The sequence below is a fragment of the Platichthys flesus genome, chromosome 9 (assembly GCF_949316205.1).
Source record: "Platichthys flesus chromosome 9, fPlaFle2.1, whole genome shotgun sequence".
Taxonomy (NCBI): Eukaryota; Metazoa; Chordata; class Actinopteri; order Pleuronectiformes; family Pleuronectidae; genus Platichthys; species Platichthys flesus.
The window spans coordinates 21,725,561-21,745,960 of record NC_084953.1 but is presented as its reverse complement, the minus strand read 5'-3'; the positions used below and the strand labels follow the sequence as shown (position 1 = coordinate 21,745,960).

General features: G+C 42.3%; 1 protein-coding gene across 3 annotated transcripts in view; it reads left to right on the top strand.

Moving 5' to 3' along the window:
- lpp (LIM domain containing preferred translocation partner in lipoma) overlaps positions 1–16,821 on the top strand; it is a 145,069-nt gene extending 128,248 nt beyond the window's left edge. For 2 of the 3 annotated variants that reach the window (XM_062395293.1, XM_062395295.1), the window contains 3 exons: positions 7,769–7,947; positions 10,375–10,495; positions 11,880–16,821. In XM_062395293.1, the coding sequence (XP_062251277.1) occupies positions 7,769–7,947; positions 10,375–10,495; positions 11,880–12,008 (429 nt within the window). In that variant the 3' untranslated portion in view covers positions 12,009–16,821. The remainder of the gene's footprint in view (positions 1–7,768; positions 7,948–10,374; positions 10,496–11,879) is intronic. The other variant, XR_009921934.1, reaches the window with a different exon arrangement.
- The last annotated feature ends 3,579 nt before the right edge of the window (positions 16,822–20,400 follow it).

Below are 20,400 nucleotides of genomic sequence, written 5' to 3'. Positions count from 1 at the left end.
TGATTGTGATTCTGATTTACAGAGCCTTTTGAAATGGGATCACACCAGCCTGTCAATATAATGACGTTCTGACCCATGATTCTTCACAGTTCATTACTACACTATGACAGAAGTATTCAGTCGTCATAAATCAGACCAAACCTATATTTGAACTCACTCTTTGGTTTGATCTCAACTCCACTGCTATTGCAGAGATGGGATCTGTTTGCGAGCTGGTTTATTCCGTTCTCACTTCAGTTGATTTCCAGGACCACATTTTGCCTTGATGACACATACATACAGAAACTCACCAAGGGTCACAAAATTGGTCAGCTGCTAGCACCCATAAGCTGATTCTGACCAACCTGAGTCCGTTTTACTTTTAAATACCATGTGTTTCTACCGAGTGTGAAGGAAAACCAAAGCAATTGTTTAAATTGTTGGCATTAACTTATTGATAAACAGGTTGATATTCTACAGCATATGTTGATCAAATCTGTGAAACATTTAGCTGAAAAAATGTAATGTAGATAATTATATAAAGTAAGTAAATAGTGAGCTGAACTTTATGGATACACAGGTCAAATAAATGGTGAAAGTGAAAATCCAGCTTCTGCAAATTTAAGCTTTTCAAGTAGAAGTCAATTTATGAACAAACCAACTTAAACATTTGACGAATACGAAAATTTTGTAACAACATCCATGTTTTATAGCTTCACTTAAAATCCATCTCCAATGAATTGAAATAAATGTTTTGTTGGTGAAGGGATACTTGAGTTCATCTGACAGCCACGTGGGCGTACATCACACTACAAAAAAGGTGAGGATCTCCTGCTCCAGTTGTGTTTACAGAATGTTCCACTCGACTTCAAACGCACCATAATCATACGATCGAGATAGCAAAGGGAAGTTTCCGAGGGTGGCACAGCACCCAGAGGCGACAGGAGTGGTGCCAGCTGTATTGGGGCTCCTGGTGATGGATGTCCTCCACAGCACATCATATCCGACTATTCTCCCATCTAACAATGGGATATCCCCCAAGAACTCCCCTCAAGCTGCTGCTGTCATTGAGAGCGGAGATATACAATACATTCAATCACAGAGGATGATCCCTCTTCTCACATCCACTCACAGCACAACACAGAAACAGAAAGCCCATAATGTAGCTTCTCTGACAGTAATATGGCTCTAATTAGAAATGACTGCACACCACCCCACACACCTGTCACTCCTGTGTGATGGATATCCAGGTAGTCAGATCCAGAGGCCTGCAGCCAGCATGGTGCATTCAGGGTCCCCATATGCTTGTCTTTGTGCCGCTGTAAGTCGGTGTTGGCAGTGCTGCGTGTCTGGATGTGGCCACACAGCTGCTGCTAAGAGAACAGCCTGGCACATGCCGAGCAGGGACGACAGGTGTGTTTGCACCCTGGTTTTTACTTGTCGTCTGTAGCACCATCGTGAACACACAGAGACTCGCTTTCTGCTGACTTCGTCATCAAATATTCATGGCTGTCTGCATTAGCTTGCAGAGTTCTAATTGAGTTCTGTATATTCAGACGTGATTAACTCGGTCTAATTCCTCAAAGGAGGGAGCCAATTAGATAGCACTTGCATGAATAGGATTTCACATCTTAGTACGTCTCCAGAATTGCCAAGACAATTATATGTGTGTATAATTCCACTGTACAGTGGGTGTGAGCCCACTAAACTCAAGCAGGTCATTATTTCTTATTACCGACCCGCACTACAGGAAATACAGCCTTCCAATCCATCACCAGCAAGACGATGAAAAGCTGGAGTGTTTGGACAAAAGACGAGAGAGCGATTCCAAACACAAGGCCCCCTAAACCGTCCTCATGTTTTTTGTCGAAGCGCATTTCCCTCCCCCCCCCCCCCCCCCCCCAGGAGAGAGCGGGAGAAAAATATGTGACCCAGTGCTGACCCACCACAATGTCACTCTAACTCATGCCATGAGAGAACTACTGCCGGGGTCTTTGTCAGTTTCTCTCTGTAACCAGAGCAGGAGACATTGCCCAAAGTCCAGAGGGGTCACATTCTGCTGCGGAGCCTGAATTTAAGGCACAGAGGCAGACAGGCAGTCAGGCAGGCCGGCCACTTTGCCTAAGCTGGAGAGAGAGAGATCAGGGCCCCCCACTGCCACCTTTTATTCTTTGGAGAAAGGCCTGAGTAAGGCATGATCTCTGTGTCGGCCCTGTCCCTTCGTGTCGGCTTTACAATGACGCTCTCACGCAGCTAAAATAAGAAATCTCTGGCAACAAATACAGCAACACAGCTGAGCGTAATGGAATGTATGAATATTTAAATCTCATTTGACGTTTGTTAGTTTGTCAAAAGTTGTGGGTAACCTGCAAAGGCAGAGCAGCTGCTGGTGAGGAGGACGTCTGAGTCCGAGGCTGCTCATGAAGTGTCCAGGCCAAGACATAATATAAATGTAAAGAAACAAATCAGGAGAGGAGGCTCTGGCATGTTGCCATCCTAATCCTACACGCGCTGCTCGTCTATAACCCAGTGTGAATTTATTACACTGGCAGACCGAGCCGAGCAGGGTAGACCTGCAGCCAGAGGAGGCAGGGCCATTCCAGGTCAGAGACATCGAAACCTCTGCGCACTCGTCCTGCCTGAGTGGCGGGCACACGGATGAGTGTCACAAATGCTCCGTCTGTGATTTACGCGCCTGATACTTTCAAGGTCACTGATCCTGGGAGTCAGCAAACCATTAGGAGAATCACTTTCCACTGCCTGACGGGCTCACTCACACCCACACGTAAACAACACACACACCTCAGTCATCTGCATCCAGGCAGCAGAGGAGATACAAGAGGGTGATTTACATAACATGCTTATAAGTGACAGGATTTTGTAAGGGAGTCAGCCCCTGTTAATATATCTTCATATGCTCACACTGTGGGCTGATGCTGAGAAACTGCACAGACAGATGGAACGAGTACCTGGCACTGGAAAACAATCGTCAATATAAAATTACATTTAAGTTGAATGTCAAGGGCCGGCGATGGGATGGTGTCAGGGGCCTATGGTGAGAGTTGGACTGGGGGGCTGTTCACTTTTTAACCTGCGCAGAAATGAGAATTGCAAAATGATCATGATCACTGAACCCCACCAGCTCAAGGGAAACTCAAGTTATCCTTACACACAGTCACACACTGACCTCTCTGTCTCGGCGACCTGAGCGGACGACAGATCATTGAAGGGTGACGCTCCTACAGTCTGAAAACACTGTCATGGTGACTGTTGTACCATATCTGCTTTTTTTTTTAAATATGTATGAAGAGAAGCTGGTGCCAAGTCAACTGTGAGTAAGGAAACTGTGTCTCTCTCGTGAACACACGAGAGAAACTGACTGTTGGGAGCTTTTCTATGCAGCATTGACCTTTACGTTTATAGTCTGCTGTGGAATAATTCAGATACTACCTGGAGTTGGTGTATTTAATGACAGGAATCTTTAAATAAATGGTAAAGCATCTCCCGTGAGAAGCAGGCAGCGAGTGTCACAGGAGTGTATTAAGAACAAAATAATTTGGGCAACCCCCATCCACCGAAAAAAGAAGTGAAACAAATACAAACAATTATTTCTGATGTTTTGCTATTGTCAGAGGTGTCAGAAGAGTATTTATCCACTTATAATAATTTGAAGTTTTTATAAAATGTGCTTCCTCTCTTTCTTGCAGAGAGTTGAAAAGGCGAAGAATGATACCACCCTCATATATGTCTGCTAGATATAAAGCTGCAGCTGCACTGCAGGACTTAAATGTAATTGATGGCTTATCCACACTCAATAAACCTAGACCTGCTGTCATATCAGAAAGCATGTGTTAGACTACTACCTATTACCGCTAGTAAGGTTATGTTTATTGAATGTCAACTCCGTTATTTTTATTCAAAGTGTGAAACTGCTCCTTTACAGTTTGATAAGACTTTCATGGTATGGTGACGTCAGTTTTGTTGAGCCGTGCAGTTTGTAACTTTTTCACACTCTCTCTATAGTGTCACTCATTATGAGTCATAGTTTCCTCATCTCTCTCCTTTCCACTCATCTCTCTCCTTTCCCACTCATCTCTCTCCCATCCCATTCATCTCTTCTTCTTTTATAATATAGCACTTTCTGTTGAAATATACGCAACCTGAGTGCATAATTATATAATTGTAGATAAAAAAGATTTGTCTTTGTCCTGCTTGATTGACCCATATTAAGCAATAAAAATGGAGAAAGGCTTCTTGTCAAGGTTCATTAAGTCAACAGACACCTTCCCTCGGGAAGTAGGAGGGTCAGTGATTTGACTCATAGTTCACGACCGAGTCAGAATCTCTTATTCACTGCGGAGGAAACCAAATGCTGCGGCAGATTTGTCTTTCGAACAAGCCCTTGTTAGAAAACGCAGAACCACCCTCAGTTGGGTGTAGTTAATTCACACAGCATGGCCTGGCACAAACCAGCACATTCTTTGAGGGTGCAGGCACAAGCACACACACACACGCACACACTGAATCAGATCATCTGTAAATTTGGCCCACTCTGAGTTCAGCATGCCAGGTCATAAATCGCGTGCAGTCTCATTGAACTCCAGCCTGCCTCCTGTCAGCCCGACTCGGCCACGTGAAAAAATAATAAAAGATAGGTATAAAAATGTGTGTTGATGTGGTCGGAGGAGAACAGCTTCAAGTTAGCAGTATGCCACAGCGGATTTCCAGCTGTTCGCTGTTACATCAGATTTATTCCAGCATTGCTGAAAAAAATTATTTGTAATATTTTGATTCACAATCAAAATGACCCATAGCTTGTCTATTTTGGTTAATTGATTATTTTTTACATAAGTATAAGATGGTTGTAGCCTCCATGCATGAGGAATTTTTGTTTTACTCTGTGTTGCATTTTTTTAAACTGAACATTTTACTTTTAGATTATTAGTTGACCAAAAGAAATTAAACAAAGTTATCTGAAGACACGACTATGGGCTTTGGAAATTAAATTGGGAGTTGCCCACAATTGTCTTTAGACAAAAAAACATCTAATCGATTAACGGAGATAATCAGATAATTTGCTAAATTAATTTATGTTAGGCTCAAACAAGTATTTGTTATTTGTTCAAAATAACTTGTATGTGATCAGAAAACTTTCATCATTTGATCCAGGCAAGTAACAGATTACGAGCTTATTTACAGTCAAATCTGTCAAATGGACTCAAACCACTACCATTGTTTAAATACAAGAGATTTTCTTAGACTCAATATAACACAAGATTACTTGGATTTGTGTGTGTCTGAATGTTGATGTGTTATTTTTAACCTTCTGTGTTTCTTTCTCAGTCCATCAGGCCTGTGTCTCATGTTCGGAGCAGATCACATGGGACCTCTTAACTCCCTCTTCAATGCTTTGTTTTCCATCACACTCCTCATTCTAACAGACAGCTGTGTCAATTGTGGTTTGGGGGCCCGTTGCTAAATAGTGGGGAGTTTGGCTGGGGTCTGTTTGGTGTGAGAGCATGGGAGCACTTTGTGGCAAAAGAAACAGCTCATGATGAGAAAAGGGGGCCACAAATGACTTTAGAGCACTCCACTCACCCCTCAGTTCAGCAAGAGGCTGTCTGACCTAAATTCACTTTACCTCATCTGCCTAGACATTTGTTTAGCCTTCTGGGCAAACACTTAGAGAAATGTATGAGGGAGAGAGAGAGAGGAAAAAAAAAAAGAATACATATGCTTGAATACATCACATTTAGTCAGGGGAAAAGCTAAACCCGGACATCTGCAGACATATACAGCCCTCTAGTGGCAATCTGAAAAGGACCTGGATGTTTGACAATGGACTTGAAGTGATTTATGCCGAATTTCCTCAAGCATCTGTGGAGGTTGCACCCAGACACTGACCAAATTTCTGCACGTCTTCTGTTTTGACATCAGACCCAGGTTTCTGTAACAGTGCTAATAAATGTTACCTAACATCAAATAATAGGAGTCACGAGTGATTTAAATAAAAGCAAAACAACGGAGGCTGAGCAAAATGAATGAATTGAGGTCATAGAATATTACCATCAGGGAGAAAGAGAGAAATTTTGTCTTTTGAGTACTGTACTCATTACAATGGCCTGGAGGAAGTGTGTGCTGTGAAATCATATGCTCTAGTTAAGCTAAACAAGGGCAAGGTATTCCCACATGAAGGACAGATGAGAATAAGTAAGTGGAAATCCAGACAGATGAGTAAGAGTTGAGGATGCTTTAGTGCTGTTTGGCCTCGGTATCTCACTCACATTCTCAGGTTGCAAATATATTCTCTCTCTCCCCCGCTCTCTCTCTCTCTCGCTCTACCTCTACCTCGCTCTGTCTCTGTGTGCGTGTGTGAGGCAAACCTCAAGGGTTCAGTGCAGGGAGCTCATTAAAGGCTTTATTCCACTTCCAGGATCCAGCAGGATTGCAATATGGACATTGTTTATACACAAATGTTGCCCTGGGAATAATGTTTATTTCTATTACCGTCTTGGAGGGGAAAATAAATAAATAAGGATCCAGAGCTTGTCTGCGAACATTGCTTTTCATGAAATAATGCCTCTCCAAGAGTGCTTTGAAGAAACGGCTATTTTCAAACCACTTCACTCCAGCCTGGAGTCATACATCAGCTGCCCTCATCTTCGGTGGCACATAATGGTGTTGTGAGGAGGCCTGAGCAGCAAAATTTACAGAATGGCACCACACAGACTCATGTCAGAAACTGTTTCACATTGTAGTTTCACTGAACCTCGTCCTCGGAAGACGCTCCGCTCATTAGCATATATACTACAAATGTCACTGCGCGTCCTCCGCAGCCGGACGGCGAATGGCTTAGAGTTTATCTCAGCCGAGCGGTCACAAAAGTGTAATTTTAAACGGCAGGACCCGGCGGCACGTCTGGGAGGCAGCTGATGACGCAGCACAGTGTTGCTACACACCCCGAGCTGTGTTTGGAAACACTGAGGCAGCTCACTACTACAGTGGGAGCCAATGGGAACAGCTGAACCGTGAACTCTTTAGCTCAGCCAAGCGCAGAAAGAAGGGGGGAGAAGAGAGACACACAGAGATCCAGGAAATGCCTGAGCAAGCTGCAGTGACAGCGAAGCCCATCAGCTCACACACAGCCACATCAGGCCGCACACTGATCACACTCACATGATATATCCTTCCCCCTGTAATTGCATTGCTGTTTAGAGAGGCGGTCATTACTTATAAAATATCGAAATAACGAATGGCGTCTCCCGGCAGATATTAAGAAGAGAGATGCTACAGATAAGTCAGAGGCGGGCGGTCGCTACATCTAACCCCCCGCCCCCTCATTTGTGGGCCGCTTGCCCAGTCGCCTGGCTGCAAAAAACCTGCAGTCATCACAAAGTGGAAATATTTACTGCTCACACTCTTGCATATGGGAGGATGGAGTGTGGTTGAGGGCAACTGATAAATGACTGTGTTTGTGTTTCGAGGGGAGTGCTAATCAGATTCCTTCAGCTTCGGAGGCATCTGAGGACAGCCGAGCTAAAGGTAGCGAGCAAGGATTTATTTGTGACACAGGCTCCAGTGGAAAGAGAGCCACCACGAGTGTAACACAGGAGACGGGAAGTTTAATTCATAAAGAAACGCAGGAGATTTTAACAAAGTTTTCTACTGTGGAAATTAGTAATGATAGTACACAAGCACTTAAAGGCCCATTGAAAACGGACTCATGAGAATCCCTCCATTCATGGTTTGTTGTGCAAACATGTGAGTGTATGTGTGTTTGTTTCTGCAGAACACCCTTGAGACCTGCAACATCTGCAGTAAGCCCATCATGGAGCGCATCCTGCGGGCTACAGGGAAAGCCTACCACCCTCACTGCTTCACCTGCGTGGTGTGCCACCGCAGCCTGGACGGCATCCCTTTCACCGTGGACGCTTCCAACCACATCCACTGCATCGAGGACTTTCACAAGTATGACATTCAGCTGCACCAATCAATATGTTTTCTATTAACAACCAATCAAATAACTGTGTATAAAATGAAAAGGGGTCACGTGTTGATGAACCCAAGAATTATCATCAGCCTTCGTTTTTCCTATTTTCATCTCATTGATTTTTTTTACATCTGTCTGCTTCACTACAAATTCAGCAGTTAACATTGAAATCAAGTATCTGATCTACCTCAGGATACGTCAGGACAAAGAGTGACTATTAGTTGAACTTTTGGCTGGAGTAAGGTTTGATTGCCGCTTCACAACCTCCGAATTCTTAATAGAAAAATAATTTTGTTGATTTTTATTTTGTAGTTTGGTAACTAGAAGGCTGCTGCTTTGCCTGGATTTTGTACTTATTTTATTATGGCACTAATCAATGGCTTCAATTGAGCACGGGACATCTGAGCTGCTGCAAACAGTCAAAGCCTCTAAACTCTTTGGTAGCTATTGTAATCCTACGTTAACATGCCTAATAGACAAGACCCATTAAATACCTGTGGTCGATGCTAGTTGTTTGCAGTTTTGCTAAACTAAACACATCCTCTTCTCAAACTTCAAATTAGGCAAGTAACTAGCATGTGTCCAAAATCACCTAAAGTGATGAACTCTGCAGTCTCCTCTGCTCCATGGAGAGTACATGTCTTTCATCTGTCCACATTGTCCAGAAACATGACAAACAATAGCAAATGCTAAGGTTGCTTTGTGTCTCCCTGATGTGTTACTGTTTGCTAACATTATAAGATGGTCATACATCCAAGCTGCTTCAGTATCCTTAATTGACATACAAATGATATATATATATAAATATGGAAGTTGTGTTAATACGGATCTTCTTGCTTCCTTTTCTTGAAATACTGCAAATCATTTCACAAGACCACTGACCTTATGAGATGCAGCAGTGGACATGAATTGAATAGTAAATTCCTGCCATTGTGTCACACTCTGATTGCACAACCGCCACCTTACCAGAAATGTTCCCTGACTCAGTGACCAGAAGGGAAACAGAAGTAAACAACTCGCTCTTGCTGTGAGTGCACAGTGTTTGCTGTACGGCGTGGCTGCACTGGGCTGTTGTTTAATTCCACCTGACAAGTGTGACCTCAGCAGCGTAGCCCTCTGTGTCGAGGAACAGTCACGCCGGAGCTTTTTCTGTTTATGATTGTAAGACACCGAATGCGCTTGTAGAAGAGTTTTTTTTTTTTTTTTGCCACTCAGCGTCCGGCAAGTGGACGGGACCTGAGATCTAAGCGTGCGTCTCATATCCTCATTGAATCTATTACTAGATCGACCTCTTCCTGTTAAAGGCATTTCCAAAGTTACCAGTTTTAAGGCTTGTTCAGTAAATGTTGCTGTGAGAGTCAGTTACAATATTTGTTATAGGCTCACTATTTGTAGACATTTCCTCAAAACATTCTATTTAAATGAAGTATTTTAGAGAAGAGCAGATTTATCTTTTAGTTTCATTTCAGTGTCTCAGAGCTGTTAATGATAATAATTAAAAGGCCTATATGTATGTTTTTGCTATTGGTACATAGCCGACATTAGCATTAACAGCTGCAAGTTCCGCATCAACCTTCATTCCTTTGCTCTGCCAAAATGCCTCTGGTCGTGATTGAATTGAACCACAACCAGTCCAAGTGACCAAAGGTGTGAGGTTGTTTATCAACAAACATTGTAAGTCCACTTGTTTGTTCTTAATTTTGAGAACATAAACCATTGAAGTAATTTAATACTGTCACAGTTCAACAGTCACAACCCTGTTGCTGAGGTGCTCCTCTGTCAGTCATCATCATCAGACCCGCCACAGTTTAGATAAATGGATGGGATTGGCAGGTCAACTCAGGAGGGCGATATCTGATACATCCTAAACATGATGACCTCGCTGAATGTTTTGGTTTCTTATTTTTGCCCTTGTGTGAACAAATAAAACACAAATGGATGGATCAGTCAGTGCAGTGATTCCCAAACCTGAAGGGGTGGAAGAGAAATCGGAGGATTCATAATAATCTAACGTCTGCATATGTATTGGTCATTTTTTCCATATTTGAATTTCTGGATAACCTTATCCTTTTGACCCCTGACTTTAAATACAACATGAGGACAATATTACATAATGGTTATGGCAAAACATGTAATGCAAAGGTCAAACATCTTTTATTCCAGCTTCTCAATTGTTGGGATAGTCAGTTTATTCTTAGTTTTCTTGTTGTAAGCTCAGGCTCTGATAGAAATGTTGCACCAACAGCCCAATTAATCTAAAATCCTAATGGTGCTTGTGTTGCATACAGTCACTGAAAACCTCTCTCTGCCAAATAGTGAATGAGGAGAGTTCCGCTCTCAAAAAGTGCATTTGTCTCAAATGAAAGATGACATAATGTCGCATTATATTCTGTTCTTTCTCACAGGAAGTTCGCTCCACGCTGCTGTGTGTGCTCTGAGCCTATAATGCCAGCGCCGGGCCAGGAGGAGACCGTCCGTATTGTGGCCTTGGACCGCGACTTCCACGTGCAGTGCTACCGCTGTGAGGTACGTGTGGTGGGTTCATCTGGTATGTGAGCACCCTATAATTAGCAGTGGTCGTCATGTACGACAGCTGCAAGTGACCGTCATAATATCAGGAAGGTGTAAGGAATGATGTACTTACCCATCCCCAGGGTCACCTTTTTTAGCAAGAAGAGTGAATCGTTCCTCTCCTACCTGCCTCAAAATAGCTTTTCATCTCTCCTCTGCAAAGTTCATGGACTTACATAGTAACCAATCAGTCAGCCGTCGCTCGCCGGCTGATAAGCTGCACATTACGTGCCCGGCTAAAAGAGAAGTAACGTGTCACATTGTCAAAGAACTATTTCAGTGTGAGAACACAGAGCATTTGGCAGACATAAAGGTCAAATGAAAGCAAAGCAGATTAGTTCAGCTGAAGGGGCTCAGCAAGAGAAGAATTGTGTCACCAGGGAGACATGAGTAGATGGAGTTGTAATTCTGTGTTTGTGTGTGTGTGCGTGCATGAGTGTGAGAGAATGAGAAGACGGAGAGTGGTTGAAAGTGTCACAGGGAATGAGATAATATTGCTAAAGCAATTTATTCATCATATTAATGTGAGTAAAACAACAAGACCAACAATTGACAGGTTGATTCTGAGGGCAAGAGTCAGATATAAGATCGACGTACTCTCCTTTAATAAAGGGACATTTTGACTATACGGCCTTCTCTTTTGCACCTTTTGTTTGGTTCAGCCTTAAAACGTTTTAAATAAATGTTTCTCCCATCACTCAATGCGTCAAAATGAGTAAAACAGTTTTTTGTAAATGTATAAAAAAAAGAACTGAAATATCATATTAGTTCTGTTGTCATACAATTGTACAATGAATTTGAAGAAAACGTTTGAAATGTAACAAAAATGGAGATAATTTGAAGCAAATAAAGTAAGTTACTTCTGTTATCAGAAGGTTGCAGGGAATCACCCAAGTCATTAGAGTAAATCCTCTGGGGATCATGAATGCTATTGCATCCATCTATTGGTTGTTTAGGTATTTCAATCTGGACCAAAATTGTGGGCTGAACAACTTCCATCAAGCTCGCTGCTAGCATGGCTAAATATTAGTCATATTCACACAATTTTTAAATGTTTTGTTCCAAGTACAAACCCTTAAACATAGGTTTAAGATCAACATCCAACTTCAAGAAATGGTGAGGCTGTAATAATCAGCTGTTGCTGGTACCGGTTCACCAGCTCACAGAAAACCAAAATGCTGACTTTGAGTTGAAGAGCCTCCTGTAGGTTGGTAGTTGAAACAGCTGTAAACGTCTCATTCAGGGCAGGAGCTCAGCGAGTGTATGAACGTGTGGTATTGGGGAGCTTGGTTAATGGTTGTTTGTGTTTGTGGACTTACGGAGTATCTGTGTCCTGCAGGACTGTGGCTCTCTGCTCTCAGAGGGGGACAACCAGGGCTGCTACCCTCTGGACGGACACGTCCTCTGCAAAAACTGTAACTCCAGCCGCATCCAGGACCTCACCGCCAAGACCACCACTGACCTCTGAACAAGCCGGCGCCCGGTCACCTCCACTGTGATAACCCAACGCTCGCTCACTCTCTCTTTCTCTCTCTCTCTCTCCCTCCTTCACTCCCTCCCTTTCTCGCAGGCATACCCATCCACAGTTGCTTGCATTCACCATATATATATATATATGAATTTATGAATATATTCACCTTCAGAAACAAAAAATACCATTACATGTTCACCTGCATATATTATCTATAGACTCATTGCATTCAAAGCAGAAGAGACAGTACTTGTGTCTCAATTCAGGGGGATGTCCTACTTTGAAGGCACCTTTTTAAATGCTTCCCTCCACCCACCGAACCCTATCCATAAAGCTCAATAATTTTATATCTCATATGTGGTTTTTCAGGGGATTATTTGCTGCTTCTGGCCAAGACATATTCCTTCACATAACCCACCATCGTCCACCACCACAAACCCACAATAAGGGCAGCATTGGAGGAGCTCATTTTCCAGATTTAGTTGTTTCTGGACAGATCTGTGTTAGCTAACTTCCCCATTCCTTGTCTTAACATTAAGGTACTACTCGCCACAACAGAGCAAATAATCGTATTTTCCCAAAGTGTTAAACTGTTGCTTAGAATCACTCTGAATCCATCAGTTACAATTTGCATCATCACTCAGTGTTATATCTCATATCATAATTATCTTCAGCCTGTATCTTCCAGCCACTGTGCACATCCATGCGTTTAAGCATGCAACCCAAATTGTACACACTGACTGGTTCTCGTGATCTAAAATGTGAGAACATGCAGGATGTCTGACACATGTGCCCTGCAGGTGGAGAGGGTGTGTGTATGAGTGTGTTCAGAAAAAGCCACGGCGCGTTCAGTAAATCATTTAGTTTGTTCTTTCATCTTTATTAAAGTGCACATGCACAGACAGCACACACAGAGGGATGTAATGACACAGTGAAGCTTATTATTATAAAACAGTTCTGCATAACTGAACACCAAAGAATTGAATTCAAGCTAGCATGTGTTGTTATTCTATTTGCAACTATATGAAAACATTTCCTTCAGTGTGTGGCTCGTCGGAAACACAACAGACAAACAACAAAATCTGCAATAGGCGGCTGTTCTTCTTCTTTGTTCGGTTTATAGACGGGTGGCAACCAATGTCAAGGTGCGTTACCGCCATCCACTGTGTTGGTGCACCGGTCCTGGAGGTACTGCAATACCAGGTCGATAAATGCAATTCTCCTTTTTAACATAATATTGTCTCTGTACTTTCCTGTAGACTTTGCATTGATATAAACAGCATTTAATGTTTTTGTTAGCCTGAACTGTACAATCAAGACATTCCATTCATAGAAACGTGGCTGGTTAGAGCAAATAGACCATAGATGATTCACCATGCCATGGATTAGATCAGTGACTGCACTCCAAGCAGTCCGGCAGGGAAAACCAATATGACATGGCTATGCAATTTTTAATGTTAATTGCATTGACACTTTATAAGAAATTTTTATGAATAAGGAAATATTTTACCTGTACAGATCCAAGCATAAGTGTCCTTATAGTAATCCTTTAATCCAGACTATGCTGGTACTTTGTGACTTTGTGCGTCACTGTGCTGTGTGTCAGTATTGATTTATTTCAGTGACGCGTCTATTATATCTAGTGTTTGTTTAACGTTGATGGGCGAAGAAGGGACCTTTCCCAAATATGATTTTTTTTTTTTGTTATTGTTTGTTCCACTCAAGGTGATGGACCAGTAGTTTGACTGCTTGTTTTGATCTGATGTAATGAGACATTTAAAGATGGTGAGTTCAATGTACCCTGTGTAATTTTCACCACTTTTTGAATCTTGTCATTCCTGTGTGAGACAGTGAGGGAACAAAGACACACAAAATGAATACAAAACGATCACAGACACATGCAAAGAGATGTAAAATGGCTATTATATGGATTTTTGTATGGGGATGTGGCATTTATGTAGGAGGGCTCAGGCACCTTTGCACTTGCACAGCATCAAAGGGTCCAATATCCACGGCGATAGGAATCACAGGTAATATGCCACAACAATTTAAACAACTGTTTTCACACCATTCAACTGATCAGCAATAGTGTCCGTGATGTAGAGATGACTACACATCTGGAAAAAGGATCTCAACATTCCATTTTACATTATTCATCAGTTTTGTTAATGAAAAATCTTTTAATTGAATGGAAATCAATTCAGAATCTTTGACAGTGAACTCTGATTTTGAGCCAAACTTCATCGTCCACAGGGTACATTTAAACACCACAGACAATGTTATTCATACTGGTCGGCCAGTGAATTATCTGGACTGGTTGCTTACAGTCAAACCACATCACGCAAACCAGAGTATTTCAAAACCCCTGATGAACAAATGTCCTGTGCATGTGTATTTATAGGTTATGAACATTATAATTTCCAGAGACTTCTCTCTACTTCTTCTTTCTGTCTTCCTGTCACATTCAGTTTGGTGCCATCTGGATATGTGATAGAAAGTGATAAACGAACAAATTAAACTCTATTTACTTCATGTATAATAATCCGAAAGTGTTCACAGGAGACTTGTTAGATCAGTTTGAGTGTGGCACTATTTTACCAGGGTATCACAATGTAAATGTATGTGCTAATAAGATCATTCATTAATTAAATATGATTACAGCAAAATCGCCTACAGCAGAGTTATAGGAAACAACTGAGTTTTTAACATCCTTTAACATCCAGTAAAAACTTGTGTTTGAGCTGAAGGTGGCACAGAGGTTGAACTCTGTTTATTTGGTTCTCAGGCGTGCAGAGACAGAAGCAGCCGCACAGACAGAAGCAGCCGCACACGCCTCGAGCAGGAAGCCAGGGAAGGCTGCTTCTGTGGAAGGTTAGGCAACCTCAACTCCATATCCTGAGGAATTTATTTCATCAATATCTGACGCGCATATTTAGCCAGACAGTTCATCGGTCACAGAGAAAAACCAACAGACAACGAGACCCTTGCAGCTGAGGAAGATCATCTCCGTGCAGCGCCAGAGAAAGACTTCTCAGTGCGTCTTAAAAACATGTTGAAGTGTCTCAAAGGTGTCACAGAACTCCAGATAGTCTATTTATATCCATCATGAGCATCTTTTATAATTTTATTAGTCTTTTCTCAAGTAACAAACTAAACTTATATTCTGCCTATTCTGTCTCCTCCACTCACACCAGCTGCATCCTGTCCAGGCTGACTGTGGCCATTTGACACTTCTGATTACCTCTGGTTGCCAGGCAACAGGGGACACAAGAAAAACACACACTCCATATATCATTATGTCACTTACTGTACTTTGCTAGGTTTCAGCTCAGAGATGTAGCCGGGGATCCGACCGAGTTAGCATGTGATGTTGGCAGCGTGGTAAAGGTCGCCGCGGGGCCCTGTGACCTGCTGCGATAATTAGACAAGCAGTGGTGAAGGTCACAACACGAGTTTAACATCCGCCGATGAAAACCCAGAGGAAGGAGTCAAAGTGACTCAGGAGGCAGAGAAAACAATCAACCATCAGTGAGGCGATGAATTTCGAAAAAAGCACTATAGTGGTGCTCATTGGAAATTATTATTCAGGTATCGGGTGCAGAGTTCGTTCAGTCCATATTGCCTCAGTTTTCTATAGTAGCCTGTGTGTTGTTTTATTTTTACACTGTTGATGCCTTCCAGAGTTGTTAAACCTGGTTTGTGACAGTCTGAGGAAGCTCCATGTAAAGATGTAGTCCATATCTTTGCAGAGTGAGACCTCTTACATCAGACTTACAGTGTGTTTAAGGGACTTGAAAGCAGTTGATGAAACCGAACGTTACCATGTAACAACTTTAACTATTTAACCAATATTAAAATGTGAGGTAATTTAAAGCTTTGCTAAAATAATATAATCATAACAGTGGATTCAATAATTAGGTGTAATGTAAAACGTGTCTCTCCTGGTGATGATCCCTCAAAGAATCATCACCAGATTTTGCAGTTTCACTCTTAAGTGTCTTTCAGCTCAATGTTTTGGTTTTGTGTGGTCCACACTCACCGATCTAAGTATCTATTTATCCCTTTATTAAGTGGTAATAGCCACTTCTATAAAACCTTTAACACAAGTTAACATCATGTGACATAAACCAAACTCGCAAAACCAGAATCGCCATAATACTAATCCTGATGAAAGTCTTTTCGGGTGTTAAATAAAATGTTGTCAGTATTTAAATCTGATCTTATTAGCATGTATTTTACAAAGTGTACCCTGGCCTGGCCCCTGAGCACAGAGGTGAATCTATGCTTTAGCTTTCCATTGTGCCATTACAGCTGTCTTACACTCCTGTTTGTCAGCGGACACATCGCACACGTTTGTAGGAGCAGCTCGGACGTGAATCCATTCAAGACGTCTGATGCTTTTATTACAGAGTCCATCTAATGATTTTTTTTAAAGTATTTGTTAAGTGTATTTGTGTTGTGTTACTGTCTTTGTTTGTGTAAAAGTGCCCTCGGCTGAGCAGCACTGAATCACTAAACTGTCGTGTTTTTCAAATGTTGCTCTGCCTCGCTCAAAGATGTTGCCTTGTTTACTTGTGTTTTGCCAAAGTAAATAAACAGGCTGCCTTTTGTTTGTGAGTCCGTACAGTGGGATGTCTATATCAGGTGTGGTGACTTTAAGACCAGCAGCAGGGTCTGAACCGCTGCTGTGTGAGAAAGTGCTTGACCCCCTGTTGATAAAGTTAAGCGTCTCATCTGTTCTTCATCATTGGAAGGGGCATGTAGTCAACTGTTGTTTTCTCTTCTTCAATAAAAAGCTTTTGCAACAGCATCACTTCTCTGCATCTCTGTGGGCTCCCAGTCTTCTTCCTGTCACAGCACATGAGAGGATATTAGAATCTCTTTCTGATTCAGGGAAAGCCCCCCGCCCCCCCGCCGCTGGTTAACACTTGCTCTTTGGCTCCTGGTCCGTTCGATTTCCCCCCGGTAATGAGCTCTCTCTCTCCGTCTTCTCCTGGCGCTCCGCTGAAACCTGCCGGTGACCTCCTGCGCAGCGTACCTGCAGATGAAAGAGATTTATTTCCAACAAGTGGAACCCAGGGCTCCTTCACTCTTTTCAAGAGTCATTTAAAAGCCCCTCAGTGGCTGCAAATGCCCCCATGCTTACACAGCGCAGATTCATTTCCTCCGTTCTCATGCGGCGCTCTGTAGTGCTCTTTAGTTGAATTGGAATCACCTGCTTAATAGAAATCCTACACTTGCAATAGTTTTTTGAGTGTACATCTGGGACAGCAGTTTAATTACCACGGAGATACAGTGAGCGGTGGCCACCATCAGCAGGTCTGCGTACTGCTGCCGTCAGCGTGATGGAGTTCTTAGAATAATTTAAAGACCTCCTGAAAAGACATTTTTTTTATTTCCTGTCGCCTTTCCAAGAGCCGCTTGATTTAATCCTTTCCATTTATCATCTTTACTTGTGTGCCACAAGTCAGCAGTAAGTCACGAGCGTTTCATTTCAATCCTACAGATTCCTCATTTGGAACGGCAATCTGAATTGTTCAAGCGGAGAGAAAGTGAGTTGTTGGACAAAGGGAGGAAACCTGGATAATATTTTAAATGTTACAGACAAATTAGCCGCAGCGTTTTGTGATGTCCATTACAGAAGTGATGTGCATTACAGTTTGAAATCAAACAGAAATATTTATCCACAGCAGACAGTCTGGTGCTGACAGTAAACAGAGCAGTTGTATCATCAGCTTGCTGCTGTCCTGCCTCTGACTGAACTCTGACCTGTAAAGTGTGTGTTCGGCCCCTTGTTCCTCTTTTAGTAAACTGAAAATTAAGGCACGCCGGCAACGTGGAGATTTCCTCGGAATTTTTCGCTAAATATGCTGCAGGCATGTGTGTGTGTGCTTTTGTGCGTGTGTGTGTGTGTCTGTCCTTTGGTGTGTGTCTGTTTTTGTGCGAGTCTGTTTGTGTGACTGTGTTTGTCTGTGTGTGTGTGTGTGTTAGTGAGTGTGTGTCTCCCTGTGTGTGTCTGCCTGTCTGCCTGCGTGTGCGTGTCTGAGAATGAGAAGCCCTGCAGCAGTTTAGCCGAGGACGTGCTTTACTGCACATAAATCTGGTGTTTACAAACAAATTGATGAGTGATGCGCCCTCCAGCCAACATGATGTACCCACCAATTTCTTCTTCTGCATAAAATCCCAGCGTCAAGTCTCCAGGGGCCTGCTTCGGCATTTTTTAATGTCTTCTTGTAATATGCAGAATTATGGCTTGAATGATTTACCAGGACGCAGAGATGAGCACAAGGGAGCAGAATGGGCCACTATCATGCATAATCTCACACAATGTAATTTAAATGAGGTTGTCTTATGGTCAGATTTACATAACATTACAATGTGGGCCAACATTGCAGGGCTCTGAGCTTAATGTTATTAGCTTAAAAGTGATTTCCCACTGTGCATTTGCATCAAGAGCATTGATTTTGTGCATCCTTGAGTTTGCTGAAGATAGTGATGTAATCAGTGAGTCAGTGTTGCTCTCAGTAGAACTCGGAACACTTTGCATTTAAACCTTTCTTACGTTCTCTTGTTCTACAACTGCTGTTCCCATCCAAGGACTGGCCAAGGTACCTGCAGAGTTCAAGGGTTCCACACACTGCTACTCTTTTATTTACAGACAAGACATCTTAAAGATTAAAAAACTTTACTCCATCAGTTTTGTGAAGAGGAGAGAAACTTGTGTTTGCAGGAACAGATTCATCAGAGCTGTGGACAGTGAAAGCAAACCTTATTCCTCAGTGTGCCTTCATTACAGACTGATGCAAACCTCCTAATGTTGCATTCATGAATGAACAATAAACAGTTTTAAGTGCCATTATCCATGCAGCAGACTTTCTAAAACAACTGCAATCATGTAAAATGAAAATTTCACCTCTGGCAGTCACTCTGTTCTTTACAGGCGCCAGTCAATCTGGTTTATGTGAACTGTTTTTGGTTCCTCACATATTCTGCTGCTGGGGTCTGCTACACTCCAGATTGTTTCTTCATTAATATTTAACAACGCACCAAACATTTTTGGCATTAAAATGTTCAGTAAAGTACAATAATACTAATTATGTATGTTAGCAAGGGACAAGTCACGAATCTCCTTGCTTGTCGAAAACTAAATCTGTCTTCAATTGAACATTTCTTGTTTCCAAGTCAGCACCGTGCCTGTGAGGAATGAACTATGCTGGCTCAGAGGTCTAGAGATGACAAACTGGTTTGGGTCAGTCATCTTTACATTTAGCTCAGAATGCTAAAATGCTAAACTACACAATGAACATGTCTGTAAAAGCACTAATTCAGGCTGGGTTACGTGCATGTAGTTAATCTAATATTTAAGCAGCATAGCACATTAGAAAACATTACCATGCTAGCAAAGATGGTGTACATGGAGAACATTATTTTTATTAACATAAACATATAAGCATTATGGGTGAATTTTAGCATGCTAATGTTAGCGTAGGTTAAAACACTGGTGTGCCTCCAGCTTCACAAAGCTGCTCTGACCCTGAATATTCCAGCCGGGGACCTTAATGTTCTGTCAGAACTGACTTTGGAAACTGAACCTTGGGTTCACACTGAACTGTTACACATTTGTTTCTTTACAGTTCCAGACACTACACAGAATTGGGCTCGACAAGAACATGCGGTGCCCAATTTGTGCCTCTTACAGTTTATCTGTGAAAAATGTACTTCAGATTTCAAAATCATTTTTTTTGACTAGTCTCAGGCTTTTTCTTCAGAATAATAAATGCCTCCAGTGGCAGCTTTATGTTTCCTGAACTTTTACACCCAGCGGGAGAGACAAAAAGAGCACACACCCAGAATTCAATGTTTTCTTGCAGAATTACTGTAGACGTTGTTTTCTGGGGAAATTTCCCCTCAGCTGAAGAAGATCATTTTGCAGAGGGAGTCAGCATCGGGCCACCGCACTGAGCAGCTTCAACCTAATAACATAAGAAAATAACCTGCAGTGACTCATCACTGTCTGTCACACATGCACTTTGTGCCTGGAAAGATGGAAATGCAACAGCACAGTCATACTTTTCAATATAGTCACAGCACATGTGCAGAGTGTACAGGGATGAAGCTTGTGCCAGAAGCAGCAGAGCTACATGTTATTAGCCTGGTACTTAGTTATATCATTAGAGTGAAGAGGCTGAGTTCACTGCTGATACAAGCAGCAGGTTATCTGCTACCGATGTGATCAGGATTTACATCTGAAGCAGCTGCAGCCAAGGAGCCCCACTGAACATGATCTCACACGGTGGGTTAGCGTACCTACACCTGCATTTCAAGGCATTTTTATTTAATGTAAAGTGCCTACAAGTTTCCCACGTATTATACTTCCCTATCACCAAGA